Source organism: Numenius arquata, chromosome 7 (assembly GCF_964106895.1).
Source record: "Numenius arquata chromosome 7, bNumArq3.hap1.1, whole genome shotgun sequence".
NCBI lineage: Eukaryota > Metazoa > Chordata > Aves > Charadriiformes > Scolopacidae > Numenius > Numenius arquata.
The window spans coordinates 23,171,668-23,187,476 of record NC_133582.1 but is presented as its reverse complement, the minus strand read 5'-3'; the positions used below and the strand labels follow the sequence as shown (position 1 = coordinate 23,187,476).

At 42.0% G+C, this 15,809-nt stretch overlaps 1 protein-coding gene across 2 annotated transcripts in view; it reads right to left on the bottom strand.

Annotated features, from left to right (window-relative positions):
• Positions 1–4,349: 4,349 nt before the first annotated feature.
• CCDC85A (coiled-coil domain containing 85A) overlaps positions 4,350–15,809 on the bottom strand; it is an 81,376-nt gene continuing 69,916 nt past the window's right edge. Inside the window, exons 4-5 of one of the 2 annotated variants that reach the window (XM_074150566.1) lie at positions 12,059–12,178; positions 5,549–5,638 (exon numbers count right to left, since the gene is read on the bottom strand). In XM_074150566.1, the coding sequence (XP_074006667.1) occupies positions 5,549–5,638; positions 12,059–12,178 (210 nt within the window). Of the gene's footprint in view, positions 5,639–12,058; positions 12,179–15,809 lie in introns of both variants that reach the window. The other variant, XM_074150567.1, reaches the window with a different exon arrangement.

Here is a 15,809-nt window from a genome sequence, read left to right as displayed (position 1 = left end):
TGCTCAGTGGCTTTCTAAATGGGCACATGCAGCAGTCTGTGAACACTTCCCTTTCAGGAGGGGGAGAAAAATAACGTATTTTTAGACTGTGTATTTCCTCTCTGACAAAGTCTAACGCCTGTGAAAACAAAGCAGCTCCACAGCCCCATGCCACAGGTTGATGTTCAGGCCAATTCCCACCACTCTGACAACACACCAAATCCTATTTTGAAAGGCCATCTCAAAACTTGAGTGTTTTTCTTTCATTCTCTGACCTTTATGCTTAAGCCATGAGCGATGCTACAGTTTAACAGGGCTCAGCGCATTCACCTGAGCCAAGGTGCCCTTGTATCACTAGGGACTTTCAAAACTTCTTGAAAAATCATGGCATCAGTCCCCTCCTGCTCTACAGCTGAAGTGTTCATGCCTAGGTAGCCCTACCGCCCATGGGCCAACCCTGTACCCTGGCATTTATCAAGAGGAATGATAAAAAAAAATAAATAAAATCAGATGTGAAAATGTAAAACCACCTCCTTTCTCACACAGCCTTTTTCTCCTGCCTCTATGACTGCCACATGCACAGGTGAGTTGCAGAGCAAATGGATTGTCCCACTAGTCACATTAAGCACTGCACAAGATTCACCTGCAGCCCGGATCCTGGCAGAACAGGTCCCCATCCCCCTTCCCTTCGTCCTCGTTCTTTCCAGAGTCTGGGGATGTGTTCCTTAGGTTATTTTTTCCTTTACTTTTTCATCTGAAGACTTATAAATAAATTATGTTAAAAATTTACTTCAACATATTCACTGTAGGGGGTAAACCCCACCACAGAAACTTCAAACTTCTGGGCCATGACTATTGCATTGAAGAGATAACTATAACAAATTCTTATTTCAAGTGGAGAGTAATTATGTTCTAACAAACATATTAAGTAATTCATTATTATTATTTTGGCACCTCTTTGTGAACCAGATGTTTAGGAAGCTGTTTCAGATGGAAGCATGTAATGAAGTCCCTGGGGTCCTTCCCCACCAGCCATTAGCATGAGAAGAACCACAAATGCTTGGACAGAGCTGGAGCTACCCAGAGCCTGGCTCCAGCACGGACAGCAAAGACCTCGTATCAGTATCAGAAGATGCTATGGTTTTATTTATTTTTCATCAGTCCTCATGAATATTTCTCAGTTTTCTAATTACTTCCATGGAAATATTTGAGCTTTCTCAGATAAGAAAGATTCAAGTAAGGTTTATGTCTCTGGTTCGTGTTCTCTCAAGTTTTTAAGATATTGTAATATTTGTATTTGTGTTGGACTATTTATAACTTTATTTTCATGCACACTACCATTTTTGGCTTGTCTGACCCCCCACCAAAGTACCCAGGAGCATCCCTTCCCCTCTTCTCTGATCTTTTTGTGACTTGGCCCCAGTATTTGGCCTTTCATAACAACTAAAGTTTCTCTTCTGCATATTGAAAACCTCAGTGTTAAGTCCCAGTTCAACTGTTGGTCTGGGAGGTTCATAATATTTCCAAGCATGTCAGACTCTTACACTCAGCCACACCATGCTATTTCTGGGATAAAAAACCCATGAAGAGTTTGAACTCACCAAGGAGGAAGGGAGAGAGGTTCCTCTTTAAAACAAAAAAAAAAAAAAAGAGAGAGAGAGAGAAAAACAGCCAGTCATTACTAGCAAGACTATTATTTGCTGTTTCTTCCTTTTGCAGTTTCTCCTTCCCCCAGCTCCCAGTACCACCTGTATCAGATGGGAGTTGCCAGCTCTGGCAAATGCCATCTCGCAATCACTTTGGGGCCTGACTATGTTTGCTAGAAAGTACCACCATCATGAAGCAGCCCAGCAAACGCCTGTTCCCTGGTTGATTAAATAATGAAGAATCTCCATTTATTAAACCTAGACAGACCTGCTATCGAGTCAGCTGTTCTTACCTTCAGGGTTTTGGATGACCAGAATCGCAGCACTAGTTGCTGGCTTGAGGACATTCATGGCTGGGATCCCTGTGTACATGCTTCACTTGAGCCTGGAAAACACAAGTATGGAGATATAAGGAGGCCTTGGCATTATATATCTGGCAGCTGCATTTGCTAGTCCATTCTGCAGGAATTCAAAATAAAAAACAGTCTCATCAAGACTTTTTCTGCCCTGAAAGTGGGGAAAAAAGTGGCTGAGCCACTTTCTTCTGCATCAAACTGGTAAGATCAGCATAAAGAATTCACACTACCCTTGGACTTACTTCAAAAACGTATAAAGAATTAAACGAACAAGTGCCCCAGCAAGAGTGGTATTTATTGGGTGGGTACGGAAAGCCTGTGGGGCATTTGGTGTTTGAGAAGTTTGGGCAGCACAAAGGAGCATGGGGCCGGGTGCCATCCCCACGCCACAGAGGCTGTTTGGGCTGGCTGCGCTCAAAATGTTAATAAGGGCACGCGGGCTTCGTGCCACGTTCATAAACATGTCCATCAACTGCAACCTTTGGGGAATGGGCTCTACTGAAACCATTCACTTGCTGAAAAACAAACTGCCATTCTTTACCTTCTAACCCTTCAGCAAAGCAGCTTCTCTCCACTCCTGAATGTAAAATCCACTCACTACATCCACTATGCAAGTGCTATTTAAAATTCACTCACATAGTGAATTTTATAGCTCATTCACGCTCAGCTCAGAAGCTGAGAATGGCCCTGTAACAACATGTGCACATTTTCGACTGAAATGGAATTATGCTAAAAACAACTGAATGAGGAGTCCATGAGGCTTGGCACAATTACATTGTACTGAAAAACACCTAACCGTGTGGGCAGAGAGCAAGATGGATGAGATGAAGGTCCTTAACTACTACACCAACTTTTATTCATTAGCACAGAGACATATCAGCAGGCTACAGGACCCCTCCAGAGCACTGACCCTCTTCACACACGGCTCACTTTCTCCTCTTCATAAGCTGTATTTTTAGGAGCCCCCACAGGATTGATCAGCTTCAAGATATTGATTGTACTAAGTATTTTTTTTCCAGAAAATTTAACGCAAGTTTTCTGCTCACTGGCACAAGGAGTAACAGGCAGCCCTTTCGCTGCACTTTCCCCCAACACGCACAGCCCATAGTGGGACGAGGGAGCACAGTCCAGGGGGCAGTGATGCGGTGGGCACAGGAGGCCACCGACACACAGCCGGACACAACCGGCCTCCCCCCGTACCAGCAACCTGTCCGCATCTCTTACCTGAGGGAAACGGCTCCAGGGTCTCCATGTCACCCCATCGTTGCCTCAAAGCCACACTGAGCAAACAGCGGGGAGGAGGGGCCCTGCGGGGGTGCCCTGGGGCTGCCCTTGCAGCACGGCTGGGGACTTAACGCCTCGCACCTGGGGCACGCAGCTGGTGGCAATCTGGAGCTGCTGCACAGCACCTGCTGCCCATATATACTACATACAGTAGCTACCCCAGTTAGCATAAAAGGTATAAGCAAGTCCACATATCTGGGATTTTTTAGGACACCTGGAGAGCAAATGAACAAAATCCACAACATGCAGATAATTTCTCAACCAAGGAGGAAACATTTCAAACAGCTCCTTCAAAGCAACCTGCACGTGAGCCCAAACACCTCGCGGTTTCCGTCATTAAAGGACAGCAACACCGGTGAGATTCTATAATTTATTACCATTGCTAAGATGAACACAGATACTTGATACCCAATCTTATGCAGAACTGTAAAAAAATAGTTTTAATACAGTATCAAAATTTACACAAGTGTCGTGTCAAAAGACCAGTGTCCCTCAAATTAGCCCCTGCACATACATACTGCAGGCACAAGTACATGTTTTACATCTTTTCATACATATATATAGATATATAGGAATACAACAATTTAAGTTTAACTATGCAAACAGTATGTATGGGAGAAAACAACATGTAAAGATAACAGACAACACAACTGTTTGGTCTGAGTTATATATAAGAAATTACACAAGAGTGCAATGTTTCAAAATGGAAGGCCGGATTCCGCATTTCCCACTCCAGGAGATGGAGTGAACAGGAGTTTTGCCTGAGAAAGCAATGCTAGATCAGAGGCCTTAAGTCAAATGGTACCAAGTAAAAATAACAACAGAAACCAATATAAATACTGCTGCAAATTAACACACTTTTTCTGAAGACAGTTAGCAGATTTACATCATACGCCTATATAACAAAAGATTGTACAGCAACTGAGCTACATTCCACTGCAAATAGGCCACGACTACAGCACGTTGCAAGCTCAGAGAAAACAGAGGTTCTGACTTTGGCTCAAATCTTAGTAACCAAGAACAAACCAGAAACCCAGGAATTGTTGCATTCCTATTTTTTTTTTAAACTTTTATTAATCTTTTTGATGCTCAGGTACAGTAAAAAGTTAAGCAACAGCATTCAGTCACAAGCCTGTTGCACATTCATACATGAAACTATCATTGCTTTTAGATATACACAAAATACCTATCATTGCAATTCAATACACACAACTAGTATCATACACAGATAAAAATAAACTAAGCACATCTAGGGTGCCGTCTGGTCAAATCTCAGGCAATCTGAATGACACCTTTCTGCCTCATAATAATGAAAGACATGCTCTGAGTATAATAAAACCTTTTTCTTTGAAAGAACGCAAGAGTGGCAAGAAAAGCTTTTTTTATAATGCAGTGCAATCTTTTAAATCTTTGTAGACTCTCGTTAAATGAACCAGCATGTCTCTAAATTAAACAGTAGAAATCAGCATCCTGACAACTGGAAAATACTTTCAAAAAAAAACCTCTGATGGAAATTCTGATTTGAGACCTGTAATAGTGATACCTAAGTATTCTGTTCATTAAAGGGCTGCGAACATCATGCACGTCTTCAGAAGATGTGCATCAAAGTGAACCAAAAAGAAAGCTATCTTTACTTTCATTTAGAAAGAAATTGCGTTTCACTACAAGTACTGTAGTTATGCTACACTACTGGCTGGTTAGGAGACTTTATGGTCTTTTAGCACCTCCAAAGGCAGGTATTCTACCAAAGCAAAAAAAATCATCTGGAAATTGCCTAAGCACCATTAACCAATATTTTACAGACTGAAGTGTGAGTTACTCAGAAGTGACCTTCTCAAAACTGTGGAGACCAAAGGCACAGTTTATCAATGTCTCTCCAGTCTGGTGAAAAACCTCTGTTAAATCCAGTGGCAAAATTTATTCAGACTTTAACTAGAGATTCACTGCAACTAACCAAAATAAAACTTATTTTATTTAACTCCTGCAGAATCCCAATTATCTTTTAGTTAGGATGTAAATACCTCAGTGCTTCTAAATGTGGTGTTGCTGAAGTGTCGATGCAGCAGCAGCATTTCACTAGCCAGTATACCGGAACAGCAGTATTGGGGAACGCTGACAACATGGCTCCTCTCAAAGACCTCTGTGCAGAATCTCAACAAAGTCTCGAGTAGTGCATAGACATCCCGTTGTCAGCTGGGAAGTCACTGTGGACACAGTCAGTTCTTTCTCTCTCATCAGCAGTTCAAACTCTTTCTCTCAGAGAGAGGACTTGCTCAGGGCCTTTTACATAGGTCCTTTATACTGATTTCCTGACAAATGTTGTCTAATTCCAGGGCACGACCCTGCAGCATCTCCAAGTTTCCTCCACACAACCTAGAGGGAGGGATGAAAAGAGATCTCATTATCACCAGTGAAAGTATACAGGCGTTCATTAGACATGCATCTGGAAATGCCACACGTTCATTAAGCAGACCATGCAGCACAGGTAAGGACAGAGGGGAGGGACGCACAACAGGGAAGAGAATACTTCTCAAGGGATACAACACTCCTTCTGAACACAGAAAGCACATGCTTCCAGGTAAAAATGATTAAAAACAGAGACAAATGAACTAGCACAGGCATCACCAGGATATTTTGTGCTTCAGATACAAGACTGAGGGCGTTTACAAGCCTCAACTGAAACTTTGTTCAACTATTTCCCAAACCACATCTCTTGCAGAAAGCAATTCAGAAGCACAAAGCTCAGTCTAGAGGAGTCTAAACATTTCTAGTTTAAACAGCACACAGCAGTTCTCCCATTTTTCAAAGAATTTATTGTTCTCTTAAAAGTCAAGCAAGACATTAAAAGTGCTTGTTTTATTTAATTTGTTCTTCCTTGAGATCAGAAGAATTGTGCATGTAGTCACTGTTCTATACATGCTTGTGTGTTTTGTTGAACCAGAGTGAAATCTACGATGCAAAAGAAGTTAGCAATTTTTTTCTTAGTGTAGACTATACATTATAAAGGTTTCCTTCCTCATACTCACATCTACTCCCATTCATGATTGCATAACATCCATGTTACAATTATGGAATTAAAAATGCAGAGAAGTTATAACAAAAAAAATTTAGGAAAGTATTTTATAATGATTTATAAAAAGATTGACAGATTATAAGCAGGAGAATCAGTTGCTTGTGTTGTATCACCAGGCATCTCTTCCAGGGCCCACCAGAAACAAAAGTAGTGATTACCACCATACTATGTATTGCAATTTAAGATTATTTCTGTTTAATAATAATCAACTAGCAACCAACTAAATTATAACTGCTACTAAACGACTCATTAATCTCTGCAGCAATAGCCCTATGACAGTTGAGAAAAGCAATGGATAGCTTTTGTGAGAAGGCACATCATACCTACATATGCCTTTCAACAATTTTTCTGGTCAATAAACATTAGATGATATTTACCAAGCAGCTAATGCTGACACAATAATAAACTAAAAGGTGACACTTCCCAAAGTCCTTTATTTCCAGCTGAAAAAATGACCCCTGATTGCTAGCAATGGAAAAATACATATAAGACAGCCCTGGAAAGCTGATATCCTAAGCAGAATTACAAGGTGGGGTCAAAAGGAATAGTCTCCTGCCATTTTCATGGGTAGGAAATAGTGAAATCTTTACCAGTAACCACTTTTGCTTGTGCATACAGTGCAGCAGATACCTGGGTCTCAAAGGCATCACAGTAATTTGATTTGCCTTCTTTTCAGAAACACAGGATGATATAGCTAGATTTCTGCAGATTTATTACCAAACTCTCCTTTTGTGCTGGCATATGTACAGCTCTTTGCGCAGTCATCATAGCTGTACATATTGCTGCCTTCTGCGCACAGAGTTATTTGGCCCTCTGTATTGTATATGCATTTTGGATTTGCATATAGGGTTGTTTTCTTCTCAGTTCACTACTTCAACGCTGACTTGTCACAAGCAGCACTAATGGAAGTACTTTGCATTTACAAGCATTCAAAAGAAAATGTAACACTTGAGCATTCCTGAATGTGTTTTAAATAGTTATGACAGTAAAAAGCTCAGTACCAAAAACCTCACTCAAAATTTCAGCAGAAACCTTGACTGAATAAAGGACAGCTCTGAGGTTGATTATATTCATGGTGATTAATTTCTAGCTTATTCCCAACACCCAAGATGAAAGGACAGAGAAATTATCTCCCTGGAAGCCAGGCAGAAACCTGCACCCTAACTGCAGATGACAACAGCTCTGTCACCTGCAGGCTGTGGCAGCATTCAAGGCCCATGGTACTTCACGTGCAGCATGAAATACTCATGGAGATCTCTGGGCTCCCTGATCCCTCTTGCCCAGCCACCCCACCAATCCCATCCGGCATCTTCCCATTGGCTTCCAGGCTCCCAGCCCAAATGAGTGTGCTGCAGCCCTGTGAATAAAACTTACCAGTAGCCTGATGAAAATAACAAAGAACAACCCTCCAGACTTAATCCAGACAATTCCTGTGCTTTGAAATTACCTCCACACTCACAAACTACCTCTAAACCTGATGCTACATATTGCTACATTCTCCTAAGACAATGCAAGTATATAAATACAAAGCAAAACCATTCCCAAATAGATTATTGATGAGGTGGTACCAATACCATACGCACATCCTGAGGAGAGAATTCCCACAGCCATTACCTTAATAAAATATAAACATGCTCATATAACACCATAAAGTTCCTACAACATGAATTATACATCCAAAAAATGCATTTTAGTACCAATCAAGACTATGCACCAAAATTACAGAGCCCAAAATGAAACTTGTCATCTTTCCACTGTTTTCAAAGGCAAACGATGCTGTGGCAAATGTTTCATGTAAAACACCCACAGTGCATAAAGCTGGAGCAAAACAGTGAGCTACAAGCTGGAAGGAACTGCAATGAGAATGCAAAAGAAAAGAAAAGTTATAATTAGTTTACCACAAATCCACTGTACTTTTAACATGGACTAGACAGATATAAGAAAAAGTAAAACCAGAAAGGAAATAACCAACTACTTTAAAAGTATAATAACATATCAATAGTCAAATCAGACATAGATTATAAACGTCAGAAGAAAAGGTAGCATTTCAATGCCAGCAGCAGAGCTTTGAATGGCTGGCGAACAAAAGAGACAAGGCAGAATACAAGTATATATTTGGGATTTATAAAAATGAATTAATAATGTCAAATTTAGTATATTAGCATTTTAGAAGTGGCATCACTTACATCACGAGAACTTTTATGGATTACTATTAAATATGCATTAGTTAGAAACTGCTTTTTTATCCATAAATTACAAAGGAATAGTGTAGGCAGGAAAATATATAGGTGCCATTGTACAGATGGGGAAACTGAGGCTGCCAGATTTTATCATACTTGCCAAATTTTATTCTTAAGAAGGACAAATTCAGTTCAGCTGAGTCATACAGTACTTTGTTGCAGAAATATTATCACACATAGATTTTTCTGATCAATACTAACCAACATGTTAAACTTACGGTGTTCCTAATAAAACAGTAATTGCATTACAGAAACAGTAATTGACTTAATTTCCATATAAAATCTTCAAGGGCATATTGTCAGCATTTAAAAAAAACCTGCTTTGCACCTTCAGGTATTTCCAGGATCAGCATAGAATATAAAATTAAATACCTTAAACTTATACTGCACATTTATCCAGCCAGTTTTTTCTGTCTCACTAAGGTAGTGGTAAGAGTCTTAAGAGTCTTTAACAGCCTGCTCGTTTATATTTTCCTCAGCTTCCAAGACAAGGGTAAGTTTAAAAAAAAAAAAAGGAAATTTTATTTTACAAATTTCTTTTGCAGTCACAAATAAGAATGGTACTATAGTTAAGCTTTCATGAGTCCTTCCTGAGCATTGGCATACATATATAACTGACCAATTGCATTTAAAGATAATTAGACTGATTACAGTGCTCTGGATTTCAGGGCAGGAGGGATCATTAAATCTTCTTGCCTGACCTCCTGGGTATCACAGAACACTTACTTTTCTGCAGCAACTCCTGTACTTAGCCTCAGACCTTGTCTTTGATTAAAGTGTACCTCACTTTAATTTGTAGATGGCATAGTGGAGTTTCCAATAGGTGGCATTGAACTCAGGACAGGAAAGCCCAACACAAGTTTTGCAGGTGAGGATGGGCCCTTGGTTATTTGGGCAGTCAGACTAGGTAACGATCATCTCTCCAGAAAAACAAACCCTCCTCTGCAAAGCAAACCTATGTGGAATAGGATGTGCCTATTCCATGCATATGACCGTGCGGTTTGGTCATATGCTACTTGCAAAAAGAAATAAACACATCCTGCCATATGAAATAACTACTTCTATATCCCTAGTGATACCACTTGCACATAGGGAATGATCCCACAATACTGGCAGGGTAAGGAGGATCGCCAGGTTTCAGGCATGGGGATACACACGGCAATTTCTTCTTTCAGCCACCCTGCATGAGGGATCAGGTCATGTAGGAGCCTCTCAGACCAGCTGCAAGGCAAAGCTTTTCTCTCTCTTTCAGACCACTGTCTTCACCAGGGGAAGATTCACAGGCAATTTTTTTTTTTAAGTCTCCTCATTACTCAGGAAAAAAACATTGCTATTTTTAGCAATGATCTCCCTCTGTTTTCTTGTGGATCTGTCCCTTTAAAATACATTTCCTGCTGTGCAGAAAGGGATTGTACTAATGCTGAGGTTTTGTAACAAAGACGGTTTCTTTTTTGTGGGAATACCAAATTGGCAAATTTGTAAGGAAAAGCAGGCTCCTTACTTTGGCTTGTTCTTCCTCCTGCATCTGATTCTGCTAAGTGATGCATGCGGGAGCTCTGCATTCCCCAGCAAGGCAGGATCAAGCCCATATGCTTCACTCTGGGAAACAGCAGGGTCTCCTCCCTGGCTGGGGATGGGGAAGGTTGGGCAGTCTGTTTAGCTGACAGCTCACTTTCCATTTCGAATAGAACAGTGTCATTTATATCTATTTCTGCCTGCTGCAATACCTCCTAGCAAACTAAAAGCTGAGCTTTCATATCATATTGAACCAAATTCTGTATATTTCTTATCAATCCATTTCAGCAACCAAGGTATCAGCCATTGTTCAAATATTTCACTTACACCAACCAGCTATTACAGGTTGTCAAAAACATGTTGTTAAATGTTCCACTCAGGGAAGTATCTTTGCCAATGGGTATTTTAAGAGAACTACAAAAGAGGGGGTTTTTTCCCAATAATTATGCGTGATCTCTTGACAAAATTAATTGCCTTAGTTTTATTTTCTAGGCACCAGCTGGTGAAATATATGGAAGATACACACAGGACCTCGAGTACGGTTGAACTGGGCACTCCTAAGCAGCCAGGAACGGTGGTTCACTGTACCTCTCCTGTCCGAGCGGAAGATCAGTATGCTTGCGGGCAGAGTGCTGCTGATGGGGACCATTAGAGCGGGGACCTGCAAATGTGTGCGTGTGAAGAGGGGCTCAAGCACTCTGCTGCTCCTTCCCCCATTCTGAAGCCAGAAAACCAGGCGAGGTGGCTGCGGTGAAGCCCCACGCCAAGTTTTATGTTACAGGAAGGGATCTAATTGCTGTAATTTGTGCACAGTTCACTTGCATAAACCTATTTCCTCAGGCTTCACAGAGGAGAAGTCAATGTCACCCAGTCATGTGGAAGATAATCACTCTGCTCATAAACTCAGATGTCCAGACAAGTCAACAGCACTACTGAGCTCTTACTGTGAACTGTGCATCTCCATGAAGCTTAAAAACAGAGCAAATGTCTACACAAGTCCCTTCCAGCTCTTCCCTGAAGGAGTGCAAACCTACATCCTCCAAATAACCAGTATGTCCCTGCAACGTCTGTATAGGTGGGAATAACACCCACTTAACCAAATGAATATTAAAGCAGTTCAGCTACTGAGGGAAGTACAGGAGAGAAATGGTGCACAAAACACTAGAAAACAATCATGTCAGAGCCAGCATTAGGAGACAGGAATACAAAGTCCATGCTCTCTGCTCAGCTCACCATCAGTTTTTAACCCTCTCCAGAGGAGCATGGACATGTCTGACGCACGTGCTGCAGTGGGACACTGAACTCAGCCAGTTGCATTGACAAACCACTGCAACTTGTAACAGCTTTCTAAGTTTTCTTTGCAACAGTTTCACTGTTGACATCGGTAAGAACTCACAATTTGTCCCTCTGATTGCTCGTGTCAATTGCTGGTTATCAATGCAACGGGTCTTTGCAATTCAACCCTGACTTCAGAGTAAATCACAGCTGCTCTCACAGAAGTTTCAACACTGACCTTGGGATCATGATGCATGGTCTTCAGCCCAAAGTTCTGCTATTTTTATTATGAATATACCATGTGCATTGGGTTTATCTTTGCATTAAAGTATCTCTCTCTGCATGGGTTACAGGAATCCATTATATTCCACTGGAGAACAAATATGCATCCTAGATGACGTAGAAAGACTTCCTTATTCAGAAAAAACACCACTTTCAGCTTCAAAGAAAAACTGTACAAGTGTAAGAACTTGGAAAGCAGACACAGCTGGTGTCACCCCCATTGCGAGGGACGGATCCCTGCCCCGAGAAACACACAGTCCACAGATGCAATGAGTGACAAACAGAAAAACAATCCCGCTCATGACAGTAACATCCCAGTGGTGGCCACAGGAATGTTGCCAGGACAATACGACACATGTTGAGTAACAGACAGGACGTTTTGCATGGACTGTACCGGAGGAGCGTTACCTTCAGAGCATTTACCACTGAGTCAGACTGCTGAGAGGCTGAGCCATGTCCAGTGGCGCTAGCTGGCTCGTTTGCAGAGCAGTAACTCCCCTCCGCCCCTCCTGGCATCCTAATGGGATCCTTCGCAAAAAATTAAAAACTATTTAATAAAGAAAAGGGTTGGTAACTAATTAAAACAGATGGCATTTTTTAAAATTTTTTTTTTTAAAAGGCTGAGAAGCACTGAAGGCATGTTTCACTCCATAGTCCCCCTCTTTCTGCGCCACAGTAACCAAGACCCATGTGATGCAGCTCAAGTGCTAGTGTTGAGTGTCACCCAAACACTCTGGCCCTCAAGGGTGTCTATCTGGAAAATCAGGACATAGTATTAAAATTTCTTATATATGTACGTTGCCTAACAAAAGTGCAGCAAGGTTCAGAGAGATGATTTTAACTCCAGGGAAGGTTTTGAGAATGTCTAATTTTATCCCAATAATTCTGGAGGTTGTTCCTTCAACAAAACTCACATTTTTAAACATTGCTGCAAGGTTTGCAACACAAGCTCAGCCGCAGCCGACCACGGAAGGAGCCAGGAGCTCCAGGCTGCCAGCTCACTCCTTCCCTGCCTCTGGCTGCTCCAGTGCAAGGGCATGGCCCCCTGTTGCCTACGAGATGTCCATTTATACCCAACAGTGACAACCTCAGGGGCTTTTTCCTCCCAGTAAACACCTGGGAGCGTTCTTCAGGACACTGCCAAACAAATGCAAGCTACCTAAACTCTTACAGCACCATCATCTCAAACTTTGCAGGATGTAAAGCATCTCCTGGAGCGACTGCAGTGCTGAGGTAACCTGAGCAAGCAGCCTGCTTTGGAGGAGTGCTAAAAATACCCCTGCTGCATTCACGGACAGCAATGGGATAGCTGCACCGACAGAGATGGCCCAAGTAGACCATTCCAAGGTGCTTTCAAGCTGACCTGCTCTTCTAATGTCATCTTTCACTGTCATTCTTCATGCAGAATTTTGCTTAAAAAAAAGAAAGAGAAATATAAAGGAGAAAAACATTTCGAAGACAGAGAGAGGAAAATTTCCTTTCTTACAGAGTGAGAAACACTGTAGGAAACATTAAGAAATAATGTAGCAGTAATTCCTGCTGGAATGTGTGGGAAATGCATTTCTGAAGGAAAAATAATGACAGTGGAAAGAGCCTCTGATCAGAATCAGTGCCCTGATGTGCACTAATTTGCCCTGCTGAGCAAGCACATAGCACGTTAGAGTCTTTTTGGGGGTGTCTATAATCTAAACAATAGGAAGAATGAAGGTGGGTGTGGGAAGAAAAGGCCACAGCAAGATGACATGAGGCCGAACTGCACAGATCCAGTCTGCCTGAAAATGTTTCACTGACAAGTAGCCCAGTCCAAGGCAAATTTATATGCTGTGCATGACTTTGTTGGGATATGCCCAGGCTGTTGTAACCACCACCACGCTGCTCGCAGCAGTGCCAACGGGGCACATCACAGAGAGAATCCTTGCAACTACTGAACACGTTAGACTCCATCCCAACAATTGTCTGCATCCAGACTGCAGGACTGAACCTCACATATTCAAAAAGCCCTAAAATCAATTAAATGAAATGAGAATGCCGCACATGCTAAGCCCACAGACAAGTTACCTTGAGTCTGAATAGGAAACCCCACTTGGTGCACAAACTCATCTCCCAGTGCCATCCTTCTGCCGAGCAACAGTGCAGTGCAAACCGCAACAGTGGGCACTGATGGGGCTCATACCTGGCTGACAATACCGGCACACGCTTAGGGCAGCGTGCAGTGCATCATCCTGCAATTCTCCACAGCAATGTCTATTAACAATTTGCTGTGATGTAAGGAGCAAGGCTTAGGACTTATTTCTCTTCGGGAAGGATTTATAGATCTGTTAGTAACTGGGCAGACTTAATGCTATACTTTGGGAAAGGAAATGAAAGAGGAAGGAAAAGGGGTAATAAAGCAGAATGGAGCAATTCTGGTTTAGGATAAATTCTCTCAGTCAGCTTTGTCTTTTTTATAATTCAAAGTATTCTGTTCCTTTACTGACTCCAGGGCCAGGAAAGATTTTGGTCAGTTTTGAATGGTTAAATATAAATATTGATATTAAAAGGCTGGGAAAATTAGTATGATGAAGCTGTAGATCATACATCTAAACCCCTTGAATATGAGAAAATCCAGAACTCCTGCAAATTGTGCTCCTGTCAGAGTTCAGGCCTTCCTCCAGGCAGCTGTCCTCCACTGCCTCTTCTGTGCCATATGCAGTGTATTTCTGTCTCTCTTCACAAGAGTGAGAAACTTGTTGTGGACACACTGCTTTAAGCAAACAGCATTCTCAACACATGTTGGTAGGAGACTGAAAATTAGTATTTGCCCTGTGGACATCCTTCTCCCTCTTCCTTCTGTCTTTGATAAGAGATATAAGCTTTTCTTAGAAAAAAATAAGGCTGGTTTTGTAGTCCTGGAGCCACATCCTCCAGCTCAGGGACTTATCTCAGGTGATGCCACTCCACAGAGGCAGTACAGCTTCTGCCTTCTTTGGAGGATGCTTATTGTAGCAGATGATGGGGAGGGGACCAGCCTGAATATGGGTCTCCTGTTCCTCAGCAAGTCCTGTGAGCCTGTAGACACTTCAGCAGTACTGACTGCATTACAAGTTTCTGAGGCAGTGAAGCAAAACAAGAGGAAAAGGCACTTTGCCAAAGTGGCGGTGTCTGAAAACAAGGTGCCTTAGGAGACTAGAAGAGCGAGTGTTTCAGACCTATCATCGCAGCTGCTGCTTGCCAGCGGGGAGCATGACAATGTTTAGCCTTCCAACACAACTTGACCTGAGTTTCCTTGCACTGAGTCCCTTCTCTGCCACTGCCCAACCCAGATTACAACTGGATCCTAAGTAGGACCTTGAGGATGGGAGAAGAAATCCTGGTCCCTTCCTCCTCTTCTCTAGCTCCGCACACAGCACTTGCATCCCACCACTCAAAATAGGCATCCTACACGTCCACATTTTGGACAGATCTTTTCATTCACTATCCAGTAACAAAGTTGTGGAAGTGGAACCAAATCAGACAGAAGGGACAAAGTTGTGGCTACGTAGTACTGAAATCTGTATCAACTTTAAGTCTCTTGAGTCATTTTGAATAAACAGTACTGCACAACACCAGTGTCTGAGAAAGAATTGGGTTTTTTGCTCATCCCACTCTGCTAACGTTCCCTACCACCCCCGTCCAGCCCTTGTGCCCAAGCTAAAGCATGGTTTGCATGTTACCTCCTCCATGGCTAACGTCTACTGTGTGCAGACTATATCGCTGCAGAAAGCACATTGTCTGAAGCTGGTAAAAACCATGTAATATCTCCTGTACATTTTGCCACAAACATAACAGAGGGACCTGAAATCACTGAATGTGCAGTTCCATTTTCTGTTGCAAGTAAATCTACAAAATATCTAATGTCAACACGAGACTCTAGTGAAGAGAAAGCACAGGAAATCTGACTCAACCCCATAATATCACATAACAAAAAATTAGATGAATGGAAATTTAGCATCTCCTTCACATTGACTGCAAAATGTTAAGGATACTCAGGCCATTCTCCCATAGCGCCAGAGGCAAACCCTGCACTGTACCCTGGTCACAGTCAGAATAAAGACCCCTGTGTAGAACAGGATACTCTTTGAGGGAGAGAACTAATCATAAGCCTTTCTACTTGAGCCAGTAGAAAACATCATTTTTTCAA